General features: G+C 49.6%; 2 protein-coding genes across 3 annotated transcripts in view; one reads left to right on the forward strand and one right to left on the reverse strand.

The window, feature by feature from the left end:
- The window catches only part of IZUMO4 (IZUMO family member 4), a 35,351-nt gene extending 25,623 nt beyond the window's left edge, over positions 1-9,728 (forward strand). Inside the window, exons 9-11 of the mRNA XM_074978628.1 lie at positions 795-812; positions 8,454-8,476; positions 9,562-9,728. Coding sequence (XP_074834729.1) covers positions 795-812; positions 8,454-8,476; positions 9,562-9,668 — 148 coding nt within the window. The 3' untranslated portion in view covers positions 9,669-9,728. The remainder of the gene's footprint in view (positions 1-794; positions 813-8,453; positions 8,477-9,561) is intronic.
- A 245-nt stretch (positions 9,729-9,973) lies between these two features.
- Positions 9,974-24,722, reverse strand: part of AP3D1 (adaptor related protein complex 3 subunit delta 1) — a 96,943-nt gene continuing 82,194 nt past the window's right edge. Inside the window, exons 22-32 of one of the 2 annotated variants that reach the window (XM_074978630.1) lie at positions 23,624-23,801; positions 22,530-22,592; positions 20,954-21,046; positions 20,290-20,433; positions 17,778-17,825; positions 17,250-17,439; positions 15,127-15,215; positions 14,017-14,102; positions 13,451-13,572; positions 12,374-12,453; positions 9,974-12,004 (exon numbers count right to left, since the gene is read on the reverse strand). In XM_074978630.1, the coding sequence (XP_074834731.1) occupies positions 11,909-12,004; positions 12,374-12,453; positions 13,451-13,572; positions 14,017-14,102; positions 15,127-15,215; positions 17,250-17,439; positions 17,778-17,825; positions 20,290-20,433; positions 20,954-21,046; positions 22,530-22,592; positions 23,624-23,801 (1,189 nt within the window). In that variant the 3' untranslated portion in view covers positions 9,974-11,908. Of the gene's footprint in view, positions 12,005-12,373; positions 12,454-13,450; positions 13,573-14,016; positions 14,103-15,126; positions 15,216-17,249; positions 17,440-17,777; positions 17,826-20,289; positions 20,434-20,953; positions 21,047-22,529; positions 22,593-23,599; positions 23,802-24,722 lie in introns of both variants that reach the window. The other variant, XM_074978629.1, reaches the window with a different exon arrangement.

Below are 24,722 nucleotides of genomic sequence, written 5' to 3' on the forward strand. Positions count from 1 at the left end.
GAAGCATGGGAATGCGTTACCTACAAAGGTGGTGGAATCTCCATCTCTAGAGGCTTTTAAGTCCCAGCTTGACAAAAGTCCTGGTGATGATGATTTAGTTGGGGTTGATCCTGCTTTAGGTGTAGGGAGCTGGACTTGATGACCCTCCTGAGGTCCTTTCTAGCCCTAGGAATCTATGAAAAGCAAGGATGGCCTAGTACAGTGCTGCCTGCAGAGCTGGGCCCTTAGTCAGCTGCCACCCTCTGGTCATCCAGCTCTGAAAGCTGCAGTACAGAAGGGTAACATTGGTATGGTGTTGCCTCCCTAACTTCTGCATTTCTGCTGAATTGCCTTGAGAGCTGGGCACACAGTAAACATTATAACGACTGCACTCCAACTGCCCACCTCTGAAGACAGGGAAGGGCAACAATAACCTAAAATAACTTGTGATCCCTCTGCTGCTCCTTTATGAGTCAGGAGCCCCAGCTGAAGCAGCACTGGTCTCCCCTTGTGAAATCTGTGTAGTCTATGGTAAAAGCACACAAAAGGCCACGTTCAACTGAAGGACACCAGGTTTCATGGTCTGTGATGCATTGTGTGTGGCTGTGAATTTAGCAGGTACCTACAATGGGCCTTGTGCAGGGGCTACATGCTGTACCATAACGATCTTCCCTCCAGAGACTGCTAGCCACCAGCTGGCTGTAGTGAAAGCAAAACAAGCTGGCTTACTGGCTCAAAGGTTGGGATAGGGGGTTGATTTTTGAGATCAATGCTCAGCTACCACACAGCTGTCTAATAAGCACTTTGTCTTTCAGCAATTGCACGTCCCCCAGGTAAGGAGGCACCAGGAAGGGGGATTGTTAATCTGAGCATAATCCAATCCGTTTCTTGATCTTTCAGTGTTGAGGGGAATGAGCCATGTCGGAGGTGGCGTGCTTGCCCTCGCAGCTCGATTGTGCCTGCTGTGCTGCCGCCTGCCCTCAGATGCACCTGCCACAGGGTTGGGCAATAGTTTTTGATGGGGGCACTCCAAAACTTTGGAGAGTGGTCCAGGGCTGCACTGTTCCATGATGGTAATGGGAGAAGTGCAGGGTCTGGGATGAAGGTTGGATGCAGAAGGGAGCTTGGGGTAAGGGACTGGCCTGCAGGGGAGGGGTGGGACCTTGGGTGAAGGATGGGGTTGTGAACTAAGGCAAGGGTGTGGGCTGCAGAGGTTTGGGCTGTGGCCTAGATCAGAAGGGGTTTCTGACCTGGGGCAGGGTTGAATCAGGCATGGGTAAAGGGGAATTGGCAAAGGGGTTGAATTATGTGGTATAAGAATACAGGAGGCAGAGTGGAGGGTTAAGTGCTGGGTCTGGGATACCAGAGCCATGCTCTAACCAGGAGACTTATCTGGGTGACTCAGCCAAAAGCCCAGCAGGATCCTGAGGCAGGTGCTCTGCAGCCTAAAGTGGTTCAGAACTGCTGCCTGCTGCACGTGCTAGGTGGGGGGAGGCTTCATGCACTGCCCCCCCCCTCAATTTCAACTGCTATTGGCTGAAAACCAGAAACTAGCCTAGGGGAGCCAAGATAGTTTGGAAGAGGATGGGAGCAGCACATGCAAAGCCTCTCCCCACTCCCCTGGCATCTGGAGCCATGTAGAGCAGGCAGCCACTTAATCAGCAGCTGGCTGTCCTGTGCCTGAGGCTGATCCAGCTGCTGGGCTGGATCTTGCCCATCCCTGACCTAGCAACTATCCTTGGAAGCAGGGGAAACAGTTTCATGCAACTGTAACTCTGCTTCTTCTTCGAGTGTCCCCGTGGGTGCTCCACATTAGGTGTCGGGCTCGCCCAGCGCCGCAGATCGGATCTTCCAAGCAGTTTCTGCCGGACCGCGCATGCGCCGGTGCGCGCCGCTCCCCCGCGCGCTCCCGGCCATGTGCGCGATCCGGTCCCCGCCAGTTCCTCTTAACCGCCGTCGGCTGCAGACGGAATCCAACTAGGCTAAGGCCAAGTAGTGTATTCAACGACTTTATCTGTTTTTTCTTAAAGTTTTTTTCAGGCACTTAGGCTACTATAAGCTAGCCGGTTGTTATTTTGTAAAAAAAAAAAAAAAAAAGAAATACAAACGACGAACAAGCTAGGAGAGGGACAGCTCAGCCAGTCCCAGTAACAAGCGCCGGAGGCCAGGAGCTAGGGCTATCAGCCCTCCTGCTAAGGCAGGCCATCGGACGGGGAAAACGGCACAAAGAAGGTGCTAAGTACCCACTTAAAAACTCAAAGACTCACCAACAATGTCCTCTTCAGGCTTTAAAACAAGAGAAAAAAAAAAAAAAAAAATGCTGCTTCTTGATAAGGCCCTCCAGCCAGAAGCGCCGGAGCGGCCGCAGCTGGAGGGACCCTCCGGGGCCCTTAAAAGGAAAGCTGCCTCCCTCACTCCATCAGCGCAGAAACGGAGGAAAGTATCTCCAGCCCGATCCCTGCCGGCAGCAACAGCGAGCGGGACGGGAGGAGTAAGCAGCCCCCAGCCGCAGCAACAGCTGATCGGCGGCGGCACGGAGAGCCACGTGGAAACGGCTCAGCCTCCAATACTCAGCCAGCCGCCCAGCACCGCAGGCAGGGCGGCGGCTAAGCAAACGCCGGTACCGGCGGCACCGCAGGCAGCGGCACCGACCCCCGGGGAACCGGCGGTGCAGAGCGCGCAGGCACGCAGCCTGCCGGCACCGGAGGACACCGCACATGCGGCATCGCCCTCGAGCGTGCCGAGCTCGGTGCGGACGGGGCCGGAATCCCCTGTATGCTCCCCAGCCCGATCCCTGCCGGCAGCAACAGCGAGCGGGATGGGAGGAGCGAGCAGCCCCCAGCCGCAGCAACAGCTGATCGGCGGCGGCACGGAGAGCCACGTGGAAGCAGCTCAGCCTCCGATAATCAGCCAGCCGCCCCGCACCGCAGGCAGGGCGGCGGCTAAACAAGCGCTGGTACCAGCGGCACCGCGGGCAGCGGCACCGACCCCTGGGGAACCGGCGGTGCAGAGCGCGCAGGCACGTAGCCTGCCGGCACTGGAGGACACCGCACGTGCGGCACCGCCCTTGAGCGTGCCGAGCTTGGTGCGGACGCCGGAATGCCCTGTATGCCCCCCAGCCCGATCCCTGCCAGCAGCAACAACGAGCGGGACGGGAGGAGCGAGCAGCCCCCAGCCGCAGCAACAGCTGATCGGCGGCGGCACGGAGAGCCACGTGCAAGCGGCTCACCCTTCGATAATCAGCCAGCCGCCCCGCACCGTAGGCAGGGCGGCGGCTAAACAAGCGCCGGTACCACCGACCCCCGGAAAACCGGCGGTGCAGAGCGCGCAGGCACGCAGCCTGCCGGCACCGAAGGACACCGCACATGCGGCACCGACTTCGAGTGTGCCGAACTCGGTGCGGACGGGGCCGGGATCCCCTGTATGTCAGGGGCGGAGTTACCTCCTCAAGGGAGGGGGAAGACTGCACACAAGAGGAGGCATTGCAGCCCCTCTCCGCACAGGGCTGTGTAGTTGCTTTCTCACAGCCCTCCGCTATGTTGCAGACTCCAATTAGAAGGCAGGGGTCCCCCCCCCCTTGGCCTACCCGGAGCCCCCTTCTCCATTTCTGCAACCAGCCTCACCCTGGCTGGGACCACCTCTCCAGGGTCTCGACGGTCTTCCTCCCCCAGACGCAAAGGGTATGCACCAAGGGAGTGGTCTAGGTCACCTTCCCAAGACCAGTGCTTATACTGCCGTGGTCGCCCCTACCACGCAGGGCATAGACACCATCGGCAATCTACTAGGGAAAGATCCCTACGAACGATCTCGTACCCCCGAGGGCAATTGTGACCGGGGACAGAGACTTAAGCATCTCAGGGGGGACTGGTTATGGAACCCCGAGATTTTTCCTCGCACACCTCTAGTGAGAGGGTGTACCATCATCAGCAGGAACCGGAAGGGTCCAGAAAGACGTACCCCAGCGGTTCCTCGCTTTCCTCCCCGGATGAGGCTACGGCCCCGGGGGGCGTCCATCCTCCGGACGATCTCAAACAGTTCCAAGAGCTGTTTTACGAGGGTGGCCTTCACGCAAGGCTTCCAGACAGCAAAGGTGCAAGAGCAACACCATAAGCTCCTCAAAAATCTGAGACCTCCGGCCTCCTCCAAAATAGCAATACCGCTGATGACGCAATCTTGGAGTCTGCCACTATGATATGGCAGACTCCTGCGACTATTCCGCCTGTCCACAAAAGAGCGAAAATAAATAAATAAATAAATAAATAAATAAATAAATACTTCGTGCCCACGAAGGGCATGGAGTTCCTGTTCAGCCACCCACAACCAAATTCTTTGGTGGTGGAGTCGTCGCAACGTGGGGGAATAAACAAACATGCCAAAAAGCTAGAGCTGTTGGGCAGAAAGGTCTACTCCTCCTCCACGCTACTGTTGCCAATGGCAAATTACGCAGCGCATCTAGCGAACCATATTTTCAACAACCACATTAGGTTGACCTCCCTCATGGACTCGCTTCCAGAGGGCACGAAACCAGTGCTCAAGGCCATCATCCGACCATTTTATAACCAGTGGCAAAGGATCACCACAGACACATGGGTGCTGGAGATCATAGCCACGGGGTACGCCATCCCCTCCCAGTTGCTCCCACCGCCATGACCTCCACCCGGGGCCCCACCTCCAGGAGACCTCCCATGTAGCGAGGCTCAAGCAGGAGGTAGACCATCTCATGCTCGTAGGGGCAGTGGAAAGAGTGCCGGAGCAACTGCAAGGGAGAGGGTTCTACTCGAGGTACTTCCTCACGGGGAGGTCCATCTTAGATTTTCGAGGCCTCACCGGTACCTGCGCAAGCAACGTTTTCGGATGATCACAAACGCCTCCATCCTTACGGCACTAGACGATGGAGATTGGTTCGCAGCCCTTGACTTACAAGGTCCTACCGTTTGGGCTCTCCTCAGCCCCCAGAGTCTTCACCAAGACCTTGGCAGTGGTGTCAGCCTACCTGCACAGACAGGGGGTATTTATATTCCAGTATCTGAATGACTGCCTACTCAAAGGGGCCTCAAAGGAGGAGGTACTACGCATAATATGTGTCACAGCAGGCACGTTCTCTTCGCTCGGCCTGCTTATCAATCTGACAAAATCAAAGACAGACCCCGCACAGGACATAGAGTTCGTAGGGGCACGCATAAATTCTATTACAGCGAGGGCGTATCTACCAGAGACTCGCTTTCGGGCCATCGGCTCCCTCGCGCAAGGCTTCACCTTCAGCCCTATGGTGCCGGTTCTGACGTGCTTACAGCCGCTGGGCCACATGGCAGCAGCAACGTTTCGCAGAACAGAACGCCAGGTTACACATGCGCAGCATGCAGCATTGGCTGGCGAGCGTATACAAACCGGCAGCACACACTGTTCACAGGATGGCGTCGCCCACAACGGAGGTGCGCAAATCCCTGCAATGGTGGGTAAACCCCGAGAACCTGCTTACAAGGGTACCCTTCCACCAACCACATGTATTGGTTTTTCTTACTACAGATGCCCCCCTCATAGGGTGGGGAGCACACATGGGCGAAGAGGTGACGCAAGGGCTGTGGTCCTCTATGGAGCAGTCACTGCACACAAATATACTGGAGCTCAAAGCAGTGTTCAACGCCTGCAGACACTTTCGAGACCAACTGAAAGGCAAGGTAGTCGGGATCAGTACAGACGATACCTCCACCATGTTTTATATAAATCGGCAAGGAGGAGCTCGGTCCCGTGCCTTATGTGTAGAAGCAGTCCGGTTGTGGAACTGCTGCATCGCCAACAATGTAACCTTGAAAGCCTCGTACTTACCAGGCGCTCGCAATGTGAAGGCAGACCAGCTGAGCAGGCGTTTCGCACTCACGCACGAGTGGCAGATCCGTCCCGATCTGCTGCAACCGATTTTTCCACGCATGGGGTTTTTCCCCAGATAGACCCTGTTTGCTACTCAGCACAACAAGAAGTGCCCACGATTCTGCTCCAGGGCAGGACTGGGACGGGGGTCCCTGAGGGATGCCTTCGCGATCTCATGGAGGGGCCCCCTGCTTTACGCTTTCCCTCCCACAGTGCTCATCCACAAAGTGTTGCAGAAAGCCAGGAGGGAAGGAACCTGAATGATCCCGATAGTCCCAACGTGGGATCGACAGCAATGGTTCCCCCTATTCCTGCGCATGTCGGACCGGCCACCGATGTCCCCTCCGGTGGCGCGGGATCTGCTCACGCAAGCCCAGGGGTCCATAGTGCATCCGCACCCCCAAAGCCTGCGACTACAAACGTGGTTAATCCATGGCTCAGCTCCCTAGAGAGCACATGTACGGAGGAAGTGCAGCAAGTCCTAGAAAGTAGCAGGAGGACTTCCACCAGGAAGACCTTCAAGCAGAAATGGACTCGCTTTACGGCATGGTGTTCTACCAAACAGCTAGCCCCCTTTCGGTGCCTATGGCTGTGATATTAGAGTATTTACTGGACCTCAAGAGAGGAGGACTCTCGCTATCCTCGTTTCAGGTCCACCTGGCCGCCATTTTGGTGTTCAGACACGAAGAGGAAGGGCACACGGTGTTCGCCCATCCCATGGTTACCAGGTTCTTCAAAGGGCTGGTAAGCCTATACCCCCCTCAGAAACCGCTTCCACCTCTGTGGAACTCGGACCTGGTGCTTAATGCGAAAAGGGGACCACCGTTTGAGCCTTTGGCCACGGTTTCCCTCCGCCTCCTTATGATGAAGACGACCTTTCTTCTCGCAATCACGTCGGCTCGCAGGGTGAGCGAGCTTGAGGCAGTTATGGCAACGCCGCCCTGCGCTGTTTTTCCAAGGAGGCGGTAACCATACGGCTGCATCCAGCCTTTATTCCTAAAGTTTCTTTCTGAGTTTCATACTAACGAACCTATTGTTTACCCTTGTTTATCCAAAGCCTCATAACTCTAACAAAGAGGTGCGCCTACACCTCCTGGACGTGAGCAGGCGCTAGCTTTCTATATGGACAGGACCAAGTCCTTCCGGGGAACGGATAGGCTCCTAGTCTCTATCGCTCCCAAATCAAAAGGAGAATGTCTCTCTTCGCAGAGAATCTCTAAGCACATCGTATCTTGCATAAAAATGTGCTACAAACTCAAAAAGACTCCTTTACTGGCCACGCCCAGGGCTCATTCCACTAGGGCGGTGGCAGCATCAACAGCCTTTTTTCAAGGGCGTTGCGCTAAAAGACATTTGCAGAGTGGCGACCTGGTCATCCTGTGACACCTTCGCCAAACATTACGCCCTTCACAGGGTATTCCAAGAGGATACCCGTCTCTTGGCAGCGGTCCTCTCGGGGACAAGCTGCACATAATCCGATTACCCACCTCCTATCTTGGGTTACTGCTGGGTAGTCACCTAATGTGGAGCACCCACGGGGACACTCGAAGAAGAAAGAAAGGTTACTCACCGTAGTAACGGTGGTTCTTCGAGATGTGTCCCCGTGGGTGCTCCACTACCCGCCCATCCTCCCCGCTCCGGATCTCTGTTTAGTGTTTTGCAGGAGCATCCGAGGCGGTTGGTCAAGGAACTGGCGGGGACCGGATCGCGCACATGGCCGGGAGCGCGCGGGGGAGCGGCGCGCACCGGCGCATGCGCGGTCCGGCAGAAACTGCTTGGAAGATCCGATCTGCGGCGCCGGGCGAGCCCGACACCTAATGTGGAGCACCCACGGGGACACATCTCGAAGAACCACCGTTACTACGGTGAGTAACCTTTCTTACCTTGTTCTCATTCTCTAGGATTGAGATTTAGCCAGAACACTACACAATATCCCATTAAATTACAGTAGATCCCCAAGTTACATGGGGGTTGTGTTCCTTGCAACCCCCATGTAACAAGTTCCACACAAGTTGGGGGAGATGGGAACCAGGCTGCAGCCTGGCTCCAGGCTCACCGGGGCTTGCGGGAGCCAGGAAAAAACAGCCCACTAGGGCTGGTCAGTTTCCTGGCTCCCAGCTGAGGACGCCTGGCAGGCAGACAGCTGCAGAGTGGCTTCAACTTGTGCATAACTTGCATTAATGAGATTTTAAGTGCAACTCGAAGTCACTCATTTTGAGGGTTTACTGTATTTGACTTTCCTCCCTCCTTTTCCCCCCACCTTCACTGCACCCCATAGTATAAGGAGTGTGTCCCAGGACCAGCAACCAGCAGAGTTTAGGTAAATGTAGCTTTTGGCCATTTGGCAGCACTGCCACGTACACCAGAGGAACTGGCTTTGCTGTCACTGGAGGCCAACCTCTTGGTCCCAAGTACTTCTAGCTGAGACAGGCACGGACACTCTAGGTTTAAGGAGGCAGGAGAAAAAAATTCATTTGAGAGCTGTTGCTTGTAATAGGGGCTGTGCTGAGTTTATTCCCTCCACCCAGAGAAAGCCCTTTTCCGCTTCGGTGGTAATTTTTAAACTACCCGATTATTAATCCTGAATTGTTTGTTCTTCTCTGCAGCCCAGCAATGCTAAACTATAGAAGTAAGTTTGCAACCAGTCTCTCTCTCATAGCGGGGTCTACACCTCCGTTGGCTGTTTCCTCTGGGCAGCTGCAGCTCTGCTGTAGCATAGGAAGGGGTGGCTGCTGCCAGCGTTCTAACCATGCTGGGGCCCCGGTGCACCAGGGAGAGAGGCCAGGCCCAGATCCATTAGCCCTAGATGTGGGGTGGCTTATTGGTATATGTTTAGGAAGATACCCAGTGTAAACACCCAAGGAAGGGCTCTCCCATTTGCACTACTGCTAGAGGTCATTAGCCTGCACAGAGCAGCAGGTGCAGTCCGCGGCCATTTGGAGCACAAGGCTGGCGACTGGGGTCTCTGGTTCAGCCTCTCAGAAGGCTGTGGTTTGTTTTGTCATTGTTCGTTGGGCCTTAGCATCAGCTGAAGTCTAAAACCAAGTAGAGCTGTCGACACAGGGTATTTCCAAAGGGAAGAATGAATTAAAGCTCTCTAGTGCCTCACTGGAACCAGGCGTCCATGTGAAAGCCAGAAGCTGGACTTAACATGCAGAGTGGTTAGCAAAAGCCGTAATTCTCAACCAGCTACACTTTTGCTTCATAATCCTGTGTCCATCTGTCTTTGGTTGCATGTCCTCCTAATTAGAAGACTGATGCCAGGGCAGACCCACACCTTGCTAACCCCTGCCCACTTCCCCTGAGCAGTGCCAACCAACCTAACCTGTTAATCCTGGCTGTTTTATTGTGTGGGAAGTTTTCATCTGACTAGGTCAAGCTCTTCCCTGCTGCCCTATGGCATATTTGAACCAAGTTTGTTTGCTTTGCCCTCAAAACTGAAGAGACAGAGGAGCTAGACAAGCCTATCTGCTTGTGCTCCAGCCATATGCATGCAGCTTTCCCTAGCTCCCAGCTCCAGTTTCAGTCCAGACAGCTGATTGCAGCCCTCTGCTTCAAACCAGTACCTCCTCAACCACCCTTCCTTTCCCAGGTAGACATACTGAACTAGTGCCATTCATCAGATGGGGCCAGCTCAGGCACCCAAGAGAGGGCTCTGCTTTTCAGGCCAATACAAGTGCTAAGTGGATTTGTTTGGTTTCTTTTGCCTCCAAGGGATAAATGCCACCATGTCAGAGACTTGGCACAACACACTTGTGAACAGGAAGACAACTGGATGGCACAAATACAGAATCCCTCCTGCCACAATGATAGACTGCTGAGCTTTTTTCTTAAACAAGTATCTCCTTAGCATGTATTACGTGTATGGGAAATTAAACATTAGAAACTATCTGGCCTGCTGTGTTATACTTCTAGACTACTCAAAGGCTGTTCAAAATGCATCAAGCCACAGGAAACCACTTTCTACCCAAACAGTTGCATAACATTTCCCTGCCTGCTGTATTTCACCCCAGAGCTGGCCGCAATTTTAGTGATGGGTAAAAAGATCTCTCAAAAATGGTACATAATCCTCATCTCCCACTTTTATTAAAATACTAAGAACAGAAAAGTATTGTAAAAATCAAAATTAACTTTTGTTTTGAAATTTTATTAGATCATCTTGACACAAAATTGTTACAGCAGCTTGTGGTCTGTCTTCGTAAGGGAATGTTGATAGCAAATAAATTCTTTAATATAACACATCATACAGTTTTGAAAAGTCTAGAATCACTGCACAGGATTCTTGAAGAGAAGACTCTACATGCTAAAGTGACAGTTTTCATCCAGGAATTTTTAATCCCCCACCCCAATAATTCAGGAACATTATCCTTTGACAATTTTAATATGTTCGGTTTCTAATACACAAACTGGCTAATCCAGGGAGGTTGCTCGCCATTACCAAAAACACTACCATTTCACCAGCACAGGAGCCTGCTGCAAAAGGATTCTGGCAGTACACAAGTGCAATCCACATACAATGCTGGTATGACTGATAAACCACAGCAGAGCCTTTCTGAACACCCTAACCTGGGGAAGAGTGTACAACAGCACAATCTGTCTCACCAAAAGGTAAGATCAGGATAATGTTCTGACCTCATCCCTTGTCCCCAACTTGCAGGGTTCTATTCAAAGTCTACTGTGCAATACTGACATTTGTTGGAGGGGGAAGTTTCCAAAAAATTAAGTGCAGATTTTGTATACATCTATCTCCTCCACAGGGGCCCTTTTGGAATAACAACTGACAGTTCTGTACCCATACCTCAAAGTAATAACCGTTTAGTACATTTCTAAGTCTGCCGGCAACAGAACAGCACAAAGAATGTAAAAGTGAGAGTGGAACGCAATGCCAGATAATAGTGTGATCCATATTTGTGGTAGAAAACTCCCTTTCCAGTCAGTGATTCCAGGTGACCTCAACAGCCCAGAATGGAGTCACTTTGCCAGACCGTCCCTTTTATACCTTTGTAGTAACTATCACCCCAAACACAAACGATGTGGTGTTCTCCATTCTTCCCCCTGCCCCCCGCATCTTGGCAGGTACAGATTTGCTGACATGGCCCCAACTATACCTTGCCTAGGCACAATGCTCCTGGGACCAATTAAACACAGTCACATCGCAACATTAAAACATGGGAACAAACATTTTGGAGCAGGAGGTATTTTAGGCAGCTATTTCTCCAATCTGTTACTGGTCAACCTCAGCTGGTGAGCCACATTATAAAGAAAGTAAAAACCCAGGAACAAAAACCTTTGGATTTCCAGTTTCTTTGCTACATTCTAACTTTTCAGGAATGTGAAATTTCAGTGGACTTTACAAAGCACATCAGCAAAGATCACCTATGAGGAAATGTTTAATAGGCTTCATTTTTGGGGATGAACAGGAGCAGAGAGGACTGAGGAGTCAACTCTTTTCAGCCCATGTTTTAGCTGTCACTACCAGGAGGTAAGGCCCAAGGCAGCTACCATAAGCAGAAACGCAGGAGCATTCCAAATCCTTATCGGGCATGTACAGATTCTCTCTTGCGACACCAAGGATGCTGATATTCTGGACTGAGTTTGAGAGTAAGAGGTTGATGCCTTCAGGTCCAAGAGCAGCCTTTGCTAAGAACATAAATCTACTAAAGCAGACATATTCCACAGATATGGGCCAAGACAACCTCCAGTAATAACAAGGTTAACAGATGAAAGCCCCAGATGTTGCTCCTGATCAATTCTGCTTCCCATGGGAGGCAGGGTGCATTGGATTGCTGGGAACTACTGAATAAATAATCCCCCATTAAATATTATGTCAGACTCTCTCTGGGCTGGAAAGGGTTAAACACCACAGTTGGTAATAAAGTTCAAAATAAAAAGGGGAACATACAGCCTTAAAATGTCTAACTGCAAACAATGGGGGAAGTTAACTGAAAAGCACGTGCCCCAAGATAGTACATGCGTACAAGGGAGAAATGTAACACTGGGATCTGTCTGTCTTTACGCATCTGTAAGTGCATCTTGTACTTGAAATATTTATAAAGAATATTCAGCACTTTGACAATGTCTCTTTCATCTCATCCAGCAAATTGCTCAGCAGAGTGGAATCATTACATTTTCCGTCAACAGATACTGAATTCTCTCCCTTTAAAAAGAGAAGAGTTAGTCCATTAGCCCCTTTGTTAGTAACGGCACTGTTCTACTCTACCTCACTGAAGTCGGGGAGCTGAGCAGACCACAGCTCTGGTTTTTGGGAGCATGACAGCTTAACAATGCTCTGCCCAAGGGTACTGGCCCCTGCAGTCACAGGACTGCATGAACAGATGTTTGGCCATATCAGCCCAGGCAGAGGTACCAGGTCTCTTCCAAGCAGCCGGGCTAACTAATAAATCCACCCTGAATCCCACCCTTTTATGAACGGGGAATATTTCCACCTTTGCCTTAAAAGAGAAAAAGGGTTCCCAGGTTAGCTTCCAGCTGATTGTGCCACTGCAGAACTTTATGGAGCACTCACCTTTTTTACCAGCAGGCAGACGTGATGACCTTGAATAGAACGACTGTACATTGATGCACAAGAATCAACTCGTTCCACAACTACAGAAGAAAGCAGCTATTTTATTTAACAGCCTTTTCTTCCGTCTCTGAGAAAAGTGGTTACAGCTGCTCTCTCAGACTGTCCTACTGACAGCTACCTGCCCTATCATCAGAGCAGAGTTAAAGTGGCTTAAATGCCTTTGCCCTCAATTCACTTGCTTAAATTATGGAATATGAATATGGAATGCAATATTAGTTATGATGCCATTTGACAAAACAGACCATCTTGCAGCAAAGGCCATATTTAACCATAAGCTGTTAATTTAGCCTAACAATTAAACACTAGACATTTTAAAGCCAAGCAATTTTGGGGAACAATATCAGCACCAGAATGTGACTTCCATCATTTAGAATTTGTAATCACTCCAAGATACAAAACTAAATTCCTCCCATTCCAATTAAATTTAGTGCTGGTGAATGATCAGATTGACTGCCATGGAGCCTAAAGTATTCACTCCCCACAGAACCAAAAGAACGTAAGCACGGCCATACTGGGTCAGACCAAAGGTTCATTCAGCCCAGTAGCCTGTCTGCCTACAGTGGCCAGTGCCAGGTGCCCCAGAGGGGGTGGACTTAAGACAATGATCAAGTGATTTGTCTCCTGCCATCCATCTCCAGCTTCTGACAATCAGAGGCCAGGGACACCATTCCTATCCTTGGCTAATAGCCTTTTATGGACCTAACCTCCCTGAATTTATCTAGCGCTTTCTTAAATTCTGGTACACAGTCCTAGCCTTCACAGTCTCCTCCTTGGCTCCCAGTGCACATCACTGGACAAACTACTGATACAGATTCAGTGGGAGCTCATTTTGAATGGTTCAGTCTTTATTTAGTGCCTGTGACAGACACCTGCCTACTAAGGTGGGCCAAGATGGTTTCTTCCAAATTGAGTTCCGCCTGGGTTGCCTTTGAATCAATGATCTAGCGCTAAGAACATCTAATCCCTAGTGACTTCAGAACAAGAAAGCCTGCAGCAGGTTCTGTGCTAGGAACTCACCTGAAAAGTGATGATAAAAACAAATTTTTGCTAGTAGATGTTGAAAAGAGCTGCTAATTCCATCTACTTTTATAGAGCTCATGTGCAGATCCCCAGACTCCAGCAGCTTGGCAAAAGCATCACTGCAAGAAGAGGAAGGAGAGATCATGGTGTACAGAACCATGATAGCACCACGCAGGCTTTAAAGAGTCCAACTGCAGCTCACATGCATTTAGCAGGAGAGACAGGTTTAGGAGTGGACCTGAGATCAAACCTGTCACCTATCTCAGGGTATTCCTGTAATCTCTGGAACAGGGAGAAGGAGAAAACCACCTTGCTTGTTCAATGACCTATTTTACTAGTCCACCACACAGCAGGATTCATGCTGTGGCCCAATAATGGGGGGTGGGAGGCCATGCTTTAAGCAAGCAGCAGTTTCCATTTCCTTCAAAACAGAGACAACCATTAGCTTGGAAAAATCAGCGACATGCAAAGCTGGCCCACAGCCAAAGCTTGATGTGGCTGGCAAAGAGACTGATGCTGTGGTGTATGGAAGAGGTGCTGGAACTTACCTGGGTGGCACTTACCTATAGCAAGGCGTTGTAATCAAGTATGAAGCGCAACTGAAGTGCAATTTGAAATCTAGCTTTTCATGGGTTGAATCTTCATCATTCTGCAAACAGGTCAAAGGAAAGGAGATGAAGAGGAGCCTGGAAGCAGCGGAACAGCACCAACTCCCAACCTACCCCACAGAGGCATGCATGAGACTTCACTGCCTGACTGTCTCTCAGCTGAAGCATCCCATTAAGGCTCACAAAGGAAGGGCTGCCTGGGGCCTGAAGATGGAGTTACAGCTAGAATTAGAGAAGTGAATTTTGGGCTGCACAGCATCTAGACAGAGGTGTTTGGGTTTTTGTACGTGCACTGAGAGGAGTTAGAGGACAATACAGACAAAGTGAACCAGACTGCTCTAGCCAAGTTCCACACTCCAGGTCCTGCTGAAAGACTGCCCGGATTGAATTCGGCCTATCATTCTCATATTCAGTTTTACAGTTTGGGAAACAGCCTGAGAAGCAAAGGAACATTTCCTCTGTCCCCAACACCAAGAAGAGAGCAGATCTGCAAGAAAGCTTGTTAGAGACGGAAAATGGAGCCAACGATGTCTCTCTGGGGTGGCCAGCTATCACTCCATGATCAGATACTTCATCAGTTGTTTCAATTAGACTAGAAACAGAGGATTTGGCAAGGCCAGAGCTTTGTACTTCGACCTCTTCAGCCAGTTCCTCTCTTGCTCTCTGCTTCTACCCTGGCGTTACACCCAATTGCTGTCAATTTTCCAGTCCTTCAAGTTAGAGAGACTTGGTGTCAGGGTAGACCTGATCACCAAGGCTGAAGACAGAAAGAACAGCCCCTGCTAGCCAGCTGGCCAGTGACAGACTGACTTCCCCTCCTTCCCAGGCAGATGTGTGTCTGCTGTGTGCTACTGGCTGACAACAAGCACTGCAATCCGAAACCTGTGCCCTACGCACTGCTAGGACAGGCTTGGCTTATGCTCAGGACGCTTTTTGCACAACACATAAAATATTTCTTGGGTTGCACATTGGTCTGGCACAGCAAAGGGGAAATGAGGCCATGTCAAGCTCCCTCACACAGTCTCAAAGGGCAGGCAGGAGTGACAAGTTTAAACCTGCACTTACCTTGACTATAAAGGATAATGTTCCTTTTAGCTTCTGAGCCATTACAATGCTCTGAAGAGTAAACACAAACTGGGCTTCATTAGAGATTCCTAGCGTGAAGAGAGGAGAGACAGGAGTGAGGACTGGCAAGCAACTGGCCTGTCTGGTTAGGGGGTAAGATTTTAATCAGTAGCATTATACAGAAGCACCTGCAGAGAAGTTCCGAGCTTAACCCCTGCCTGGCTCCGCACCTCGATAAGGATGGGATATTCCAAGGTGCCAACTCAGAAGATCCAATAGGATTTGGGCACCTACGTCCCTGGTATCACTGAAACCCCAGTGTAAAGTCCACTAGCACAATCAGCTGGTGTCTGACTCATGCCCTGTGCTGGCAGGGTGTGTATTTCACAATGGAGACAAAAGATTATGCATACTGGCAACACACTACTGCTAGTGTAAGTGAGATTCAGATATGGCAAAGGCAAGCCTCATATTAGCCTGTTTGAAAGAAAGGTGTTACCAGTAGGCAGGTTTCTGATGCTGCAGCAAGGGAAAAATGCCAGGATGTGGCCTCCCTGGCTGCAGCTTGTGCTCACGCTGTTCTTCTGGGGTTGCAGAACCTGGTAAACCTGCTGGCACACAGAACCAACCTGGAGGGAAAGGGCTGGGGCAGGACAATAGCAGAAGTACATCGCAAATACTGGAGTTGCACAGGGCCCCTCTCTGCACTCTCCAGCTGTGCCCTGCTGGGAGACGTCACACCTGGCAGAAAGCCCTGGGACATGGTGAGCCCTGTCTGCCAGAGTGCAGGCAGAACTATGGTGCAGCTCCTGCATGTGCTCCCATCATCCCTGCTCCCCACAGAAACCCCCAGTATCTGGGCTGCAGCACCCATGCCTGCAGCTACCCTGCCCTGCTAGGTACTGGATAGCTTTAATCCATCCCAGAGAGGCCCCACTGCAGAGCTGCACCTTCGTTCCCTCACTGCTGCTTCACAACCCTGTCTTCTGTTGATTAGCAGCTGCTGGGTAACGGCAACCAAGGCGTTATTAATATGCAGAATCTATTGTCTATACAAGACACTTAGGTATATGTCAACAAAGGGTCCTGTGGCACCTTATAGACTAACGGAAAAGTTTTCAGCATGAGCTTTCGTGAGCACAGACTCACTTCATCAGATGCTGGTCTTGGAAATCGCGTAGGCATACCCAAGGACCAGCATCTGATGAAGTGAGTCTGTGCTCACGAAAGCTCACGCTCAAAACTTTTCCATTAGTCTATAAGGTGCCACAGGACCCTTCGTTGCTGTTACAGATCCAGACTAACACGGCTACCCCTCCGATACTTAGATATACATGTGGACTGCTCAGCACACCTCACAAATACGAATTAGAGGGATGTTCCTACTTCGCATGCTTAGCTGTTAACATGCAGGTGTCTGTAATGGATTTTTGTTTAAAATGGTGTAAAGGCCTTTGCCTTCGATAGAGCTTCTGATTCACCCCTCTTCAAGCACTGCAGCCTCAATACTCCTGTGAGATAATTAACCCCGATTTATCAGGGTGAAACTGAGGCCCAATGCATTTAAGTATCTTAGAGCTGCCTACCCTTGTGTTCCGATCACGCATCTTGCACTTGGTAGTGTAAGTTTAAGGCCTGGATGGAGGTGATTAGGTGGAATCTCAGCTTGCATTAAGAAGATATTCCAGCCTTCATTGTTGCAGAGGAAAGGTAATGAAAATGACCATGGTGCAAGCTGAAGGTTCAGCACCCAGAAAGCAAATAGCCATTCATTTAAAAATCAGTTAAACCAATCATGATCTTTGAATGCTTGAGGCGGGCAGCTCTGGTGACATCCAGAACACATCAGTCTGTAGCAGAGCCAGGAAAAAATCCCACTGGTAGCCTGATTCCCAGTCCTATGCATCAGCCACAACGTAACACTGTCTACCTGCACGGACAGGTCCTGTTGAGTCGGTGCATCACCAACCAGCCTGAGGTTCTAACTAACATGCAGACTAAGTCGCCTCCCCAGAGACAGGGGGAAAGCTACTTTCTGAAAAGTAGCAGGTAACTGTTAGTTCTCCCCATGGGAGGGACTAGACATACTGAGCACCACAGACAGCACTGTACACTGGCCCTACCAGGGGGCAGCTGGAACGGCACAGGTATCCCATCATGTACAGACGACCCTTCCGGACGGAGCATTTTAGTGTTGAGAGAGTCCAGGACATTTAGTTCCATGCTCTTCAGGAAGCTAGTACTCTTGTTCTCAAAGATCACCGAGACAGTGACTTGACTATCATTCTGAAGGTTTCCTTGAATGTCGTATGTCTGTGAACGAAGAAACCACAGGCAAGCTTTAGAAGCTGCCAGCAGCACACAGGCTTCAGACAGCAGTGGACTGAACATGATGTAGCAATCATACATTAACTACTGCTGGTCAGCTGTGAGGCTTTATGTTAACTTTTTGTCTGTTGTAGGGACAGGAATTCATCTTGCCACCAGCATCTGCCCGTCATTTCTAGCTGCTGTAACTGGGATGGTTCTCTAGGTAAATGCTGATTATGCAAAACTGCTGCATCCATATGTTCTCCCAGAGTTAGCTCCCAAAAGTGCTCAGAAAATCTAAGAGGAATGGTAGTTGAGACACTGACAACTGAGACACTCACCATTTTAATGTACGGATTTTCAGCAAGAAGGCCGTAACTGGACATTGGCTGAAAAACAAGCAGGAAGTTACACAAAGAGGCCTGGGTCTGAAAGAGAAGTCAACTGTACAAAGCAAGCAGACCTCTCTCCCAGGCACATCTCTGAAGACAGGAGCATTTGCATGCACGTCTGCCAGAGTGCGAGACTATCCAAGTTCAGGTTTGTGTGTCAAGCTGACCAACAGCCACCAACCCTTAGACGCAGTACAGAAACCCGTTTACATGTAAGAGGCCTCCAATATAATGAAATGGATTGATTCCTTTGTCCTTAAATCAAAGCCTGGGAGCCTTGTCAACCCTTGCAGTGGCATGCAGGGCATGTCTAGCTAAATGCTGCAAAGAAAGGCTCTGTGCCACACCCTTTCCAAGCTGTGGGAGTGGAAACACCAGATGCACTGCTTGGACATAAGAGAGCCATGTGAAGCACACAGTAATTGGTCATGTAAATATTCTGTTCACCTAAGCAGTGCCTTACATTTACCCTGTTATTCACAGCTGTGCAATATCTGTGCAGGCACACCCCGAGTTACAAACATCCAACTGGCAGACATCTGCATGTTCGAACAAAAGCTCATGGCTAGCCTCAGGCAGGGATGTCCAGATTTATGGGTGCTACATGGTATTATTAAACTAGTGACCCTGTGCCCAATGGCAGCTGACGACTTTGGCAACATTCTAGTTGTCACATGTGAGAGAGATGACTTCGGCAACATACTAACAAAATATTTTTAAAGCAAATTTTATGCAAAGGTCCTGTCAACTAACATAGTAAATTCACAAAGCGACCCCACAGATCTGGGCCTGGCAAATACCTGTTCAGTGATTCATTACCTCTTGACTGTCTCTTTCACAGGTTCAATGGTCTGCTAATAGCTCTGGAAGCTTGTTCACTTTTAAGTTAACTAAGCCTTCTCAGGAGGAAGCAGAGCCGCAGACCAGGGACAGGAAGAAGCCTGTGGGTGGACATTAAAACCTAGTGGTGCCCCATCCAGCAGCGTTTTCTGCATAGGGATACGGACGACCCTGAGCTACTCCCCGGAGGCAAGAGGCACAGGGAGCGGCTGGCAGACTCAGGAGGAGCAGGAGGTGATCACAAAGTGGCTGGAAAGAAGCAGCACTCTAAAGGGGAAAAGAGCTACTTCCGTACAGCTGCCTGACCACCCTGCTTGCCCCACTGAGTCCTGCAGCCTGCACTCATGCAACTCACCACCTCCTGGTGGAGCAGGGGGGCTAGTGCTGGCTGCGTGACACAGCACAGAGGCTGCAGCAGGGGAGGGGGTGGGAATGGCCCCCTCCCACTTCAGAATCTCCACCTACCTCTTCATCTTCCTCTAAGTAAGCCTGCCTTTCCTCAAGCATCAGCATTCGAGGTTAAATAGAAACTTTCTGTTTTTCATTGAAAATATAGTGTTTCAACTACGTTATGGGGTACATAGGCTTCTGTGGGCTAGCCCAGGAACCTAACTGCCGTCTTGAACATTGTTTCTATGGGAACGTGAGTTCTGAGTTCCAAGCAACCAACTTACAAATGAACTTTTGGAACATAACCAGTTCATAAGTTGGGGACTTCCTGTGTATACATGGCCATAAGCACAGATCTACCCTCAGAGGCAAAGCAAACCACGAGCTCACATGGCCCATATTGAAAAAGCAGAAATAGTAGGTGAAACAGGAGAAGACAAGCTCACAGGGAAGCACCCACCCCAGTGTCACTGATGAACACAAGCAGCTCAGCAAAAGCTCCTCCTCAAAGTCTGTGTCAACACTTGCACAAATCTTCGAAATAGCCATGCTATTCCCCAAATGAGGGGAACAAGGGGATTTCGAAATGTGCAGGGTCCTTTCGAAAAGGACCCCGTGTAGCCGTGCTGCGGTCGTTCGAAATCAGCGCTCTCAAAGCTCTGCGGCCGGAAGAGTCCTAATGCTAATGAGGCACTGAATATTCAATTCAGTGCCTCACTAGTAACCTTCGAAATGGCCATTAGCACGGCTATTTCGAAGATTTGTGCCAGTGTACACATGGTCAAAGAGTGCTTAATGCAGACACTGCTGGTAACCAGTCCTTAAATCTGCTGCTTCATTTCCACATGAATCTGAACAATCCTGAACACCTTGTGTTTCTCCCCCATTTCCAAAGTGAAGTGACTTCTCCAAACAGCAGACATGAAACATTTGCTTATTTGAAACATTCTTTAACTCTGAGAAGGAAAGGCCCTTTGGCTATAACAGCCCCATGGTCTGTGAAAGCTACCTCCTCACACAATGGCTTCTCACTTTGCAGGGAGAGAGCTATATATAAACTCTCTTCTAATTAATTATCCACAGAAGCAAATTCTGTAGTTGCTAAGGCTACTTGATTGGCTGTTGGAGAGCCTAGGAGAGAGAGACATGCTGGGAAGTAGCTACAACTAAAGTTCTGATCTAATGTAGCAAACACCCCACCCAAGAGCCACAGAGCTGCACAGCTGCTCACCGGTAGTGGTTCGTCATCTAGTGTTCCATTCTGTACCGACTCTATTGGCTCTTCCTCACTGTTATGATGCTTCTTCTTGGATTTCTTTTTGTCCTTGGATTTCTCCTCCTTCTTGTGCTTTTTCTTCCTGTGCTTGGAGGCTTTCTACCATGCAATAGAAACAAACGTCAGCAATGTGCTCTTAAAAACTACCACTGCTGGCATAGGCCCATGTTTCCTTAGCTTAGAAGGAATACTTCAACTCTATGCTCCTGCTTGACATCTCACTAATAATCCTCTGTCCCGGGCCATCAGCATACCACTGCTGCCTGCCTCCTACTTGGAAATGCATCCAACTCAAGGCAATGTGGTACAAGCAGAGGCCTCAATCTGTTGAACCAGAACATATGGCCATGGCTGAAAGTTGAGTTAACTGCCCCTTTGTTATGATGCATTCTCAGACTCCATTAGGGATTCAGAGATCCCTGGGGGCAGGTTACCCCAGCACTGCCTGCAGGAAAGCTGCTTGCACCTTCCTCTGAAGAAGTCATACTGGTCACTGTTGGTAGCAGGATACTAGACCAGAAGGAGCCATGTTTCATCCAGTCTGGTAGGTCTTATGTTTTCACTTGTGAAACACACTAGAAGATGAAGATCACTGGTGTCAGTTCTTTAAACAGCTCACCTTTCCTTCCTCGTCCTCCTCGTCTTGCTCTTCCTTCTTTGCATCATCATTCTCCTTAGTTTCTGTTATGACACTACTCCTCTGGGGCTCGCTCTGAACAGGAAGCAATCAGAAGGGCTATGACACTAACCAAACAAAGGTAACACAAACAACTAAATCTTGGATAGACTGGATCCATTACTGCTGCACTGCCTTGGAGCTGTTATTGAAGGACAGCTGATAGGTTTGTTTCATAGGTTTAGGACTTGGACAATATACATTAAACTCTCTTGTATCCAGTATTCTTTCAGTTGAAACTCTCAGATAACCATCACAAACATGCCGCTTGCAGAGAGCAAAACTGATTGGAGGTAACTCCCGGACACCAATGCCAGAACTTGCCCAGCCAGCTTCCTGGCCCCAGAGCTGCCGGCGTGCTCCCCTGGGCCCCGGTCAGCTTCCTGGCCCCAGAGCTGCCAGTGCACTCCTGGGCCCCGGTCAGCTTCCTGGCCCCAGAGCTGCCGGCGTGCTCCCCTGGGCCCCGGTCAGCTTCCTGGCCCCAGAGCTGCCAGTGCACTCCTCGGCTGGCTTCCTGGCGCTGCCAGTGTACTCCTCAGGGCTCCGGAGCTGCTAGCACACTTCCTCGAGTCCCAGCTGGCTTCCCAGCCCTAGATCTGCCAGTGTGCTGCCCCCAGGCCCTGGGCCAACTTCCCAGCCGTGGACCTGCTGGCATGTTCCCCTGGGTCCCAGAGCTGCTGGTGCATTCCCTTGACCCTCAGCTGGCTTCCCAGCCCCAGAGCTGCCAGCTCATTCCCCCAGCCCCCACTGGAGCACTTTCCCCTGGCCTGGACAGGGATCCCACATCTTTGACTCTCCCAGCTCCTCTCTGTCAACCAGTATATTTTCATATCTGGCAACTTCCCAATCTTTGGGTTGCTGAATATGAAAAGAGTTTACTGTACACAAGGTTGCATCTTAGAAATAAGCTTGTTAAAAGATTCCCCATTCCTCCCCCTCCTTAAAGATGTCAGCTGGAGCGTCTCAAACTTTACTTCCGCTCTGAAGGCATTACTACTGGCTAGCTCTGACTCCACTTGTCAAAACAAGACTTTTGCCAGAACCCACATGGCAAACCCTTCAAGTCCTAGGGTCAGTAATTCCTTTGCCTATTTTGTCTTATTACTGCTACACTCTGGGTCACCTAGACATGCCAGGAACAGTGCAGTATCTCTAAAAAATGGGATGCAGTGAGGAATGGCTACAACCTGCCTTAAAGGCTTCCTTGATCTCCACGGTCCCAGACATCCAGAGCTCATTAAAAGTTAGTATGGGGGGATTAGTGATATGCTGTGTACATTGCAATTATCTGACACAGAATACTCTTCATTTCATATACTTAAGGTGCTTCTCAAATCCCCTGATTCTCCTCTGCAGTGAGACTTGAAGCCTCATTTTACAGAGCAGCTGCTAATCAGAAGGGAGTAATTTCCACTGCCTTATAGAGCAAAGAGTTCCTGGAGCCCTCATCTCCCTCCCCGGTCTGCAGTAATAATTAAGCTCCTGTTTCACAGGTTACAAGTTTTTCTCAGGGACCTACCTGTGTATGTGCAACGGAGGAGGGCAGTGGAGCAGTGGAGAGCCAGAAATCCAAGTCTTCCCCCTGACACACACAAAAGCCATTAGACCTTTACTGCTACCTTAATAGTATTCTGGGGATTTAGATTGTAACACTTGCACTGTACTGCGTTCATACACATCCTTAGGGCAAGGTGTTTGAAATGGAAGACGAGGCAGATATTTGTGGAAATGAAGACAAGAGGTGGCTCAGCATCCCTAAAGCATGCTCTGGACCAAGCGTTCCCTTATTTTTCCCATTCCCGAGTGGAATTAATTTTGTTATGTGCAATGATGAGTTGACACCATCTTCATACTGGTGCACATAAAATGCGTCTGGCAGGGGTGGCAAAGGTTTATAGAGTATGGGGCCGAGGGTTTGGGTGCATGGGTGTAAGGGCTCTGGCTGAGGGTGCAGGCTATGTGGTGGGGCCAGGTTTGGGAGGGGGGAGGTGAGTAAACAAGAGAGGACTCCCACAGCTCTCTCCCTGCCCAGCAGCGGCTGGGCTGGAAGGAAACAGCATGCCTCCCCCATGGTGGGAGCTGCAGGGCCAGCCCAGCTTTCCAGAATAAGGGCTGGGGCTGAGCTGTGGCAAAATTAGAGATAGGACACATTGGCTGCAACATCTGGGAAAGCTTGTACCATTGCTGTTCGGGATGTAAACTCTCTGGTCTGAGCAGAGAGTATTAAGAGTTTTCAGCACAACCAACAACCGGCCTTAACTTTTGCCAGAAGGAAATTCTCTGAATTTTGTAAATACATCAGTGATGTTCAAGTGGTGTTTTCCCTCCTACAGAAGTGCACTATATTGACATTTCATCATTACATTGGTGTTGGAGAGGAGTACAGTGTTTTCTGTAGGTTGAAAAGGCTAAGTAGATGTTTACTTTTATTTTTGGACTTGTGGTTGGGGCACCTAGGCAGGTGCTGCTTTTGTTACAGTAGAAATCCAAGGAAGAAAAAAAAAAAAAAAATCAGTTGTTTGCGTCCTAGTACCAGCCTCAATTACCTGCAACAGCACATCTGAAACAAAACAATTGTTAGAGAAATACCCTTTTTTCTTCTTCTTCAGCCACCTTTTTTTCTTTTTCTTTCTTCTTTTCTTTCTCTTTCTCTTTCTCTTTGTGTTTCTTTTCCTTCTTTTTGGGTTTCTTGCTCGTTTTTTCTGCTAAGGGAGCTTCTGCGTCTGGCGATTTCAGGTTCTCAGCATTTCTGTGCCTCTGCACAGGCAACTTCTCACTATCTGCTAAGGGTCTTAAAAATATGACTAGTTATCCTCCAGGGAAAACCATTTTCCTGTTGCACAGAGCACCTAACAGAGCCCCAGATAAATTTCTCCTCCCCACCACTTGCCCATCCCACCTCAAAAAAAAAGATGACAGAATTCTCCTAGGATCTCTCACAAAATATCACCATTTACCTGCACTCCAATGTTCCAAATAAAGGGTTATTTATGAAGCCACAGGGGTTCTGCCTTATATTCTGCAAGCCACTGTGAGCAACAAACAGTAATGCACTTGCAGAATATGTAACGCTTACTGAAGAGTTAAAGACACACACACAGTGCAAACCCATGAAATTAGCCTTGAAGAAAAGATGTAAAATAGGTGGAAATATTTCAAACAGTAAATAAATGTAACAAGCCAAGCAATGAATTATATCTAATGAACCGATAAGCTTGGCTTAAACAAATCCCCAGGATTCCTAGTATTTGAAGCAATAAATATAATTGTTATCATTAGAAATAGAGTTCTGTTTGGATTGCTTAGAAAACTTTGGAAAGCTGTGCTGTAAGTCACAAGCCCAGCATTAAATTAAAATGAGTTTAGATTCGTAAACTGGAACACACATACCACAACAGGACTGTGTTAACATTTTGACTGTACATTCTATGCCTTGAGAAACACCGAGCCAGAACAATCACCTTCTGTGTTCCGTTCATAATAAGGTGCTGTACAATTGAGAGAGAAAGCCCAGAAATCACTTGTGCCTGCCAATCGTGGGAAGGCAAAGTGAGAGCAGCAGCTTCAGCAGCATTACCCAGCGTGCTCAATACAAGCCAAGGAGCACCTTGTGTGTGTGTTTCGTATGTCTGCTGAGCAGCAAGCATAAGGTCAGGAAGATTCTAGATGAAGAACTGGACTTGATCTAAGTTTACTTTAAACACACATTGTA

The sequence above is a fragment of the Carettochelys insculpta genome, chromosome 27 (assembly GCF_033958435.1).
Source record: "Carettochelys insculpta isolate YL-2023 chromosome 27, ASM3395843v1, whole genome shotgun sequence".
Taxonomy (NCBI): Eukaryota; Metazoa; Chordata; order Testudines; family Carettochelyidae; genus Carettochelys; species Carettochelys insculpta.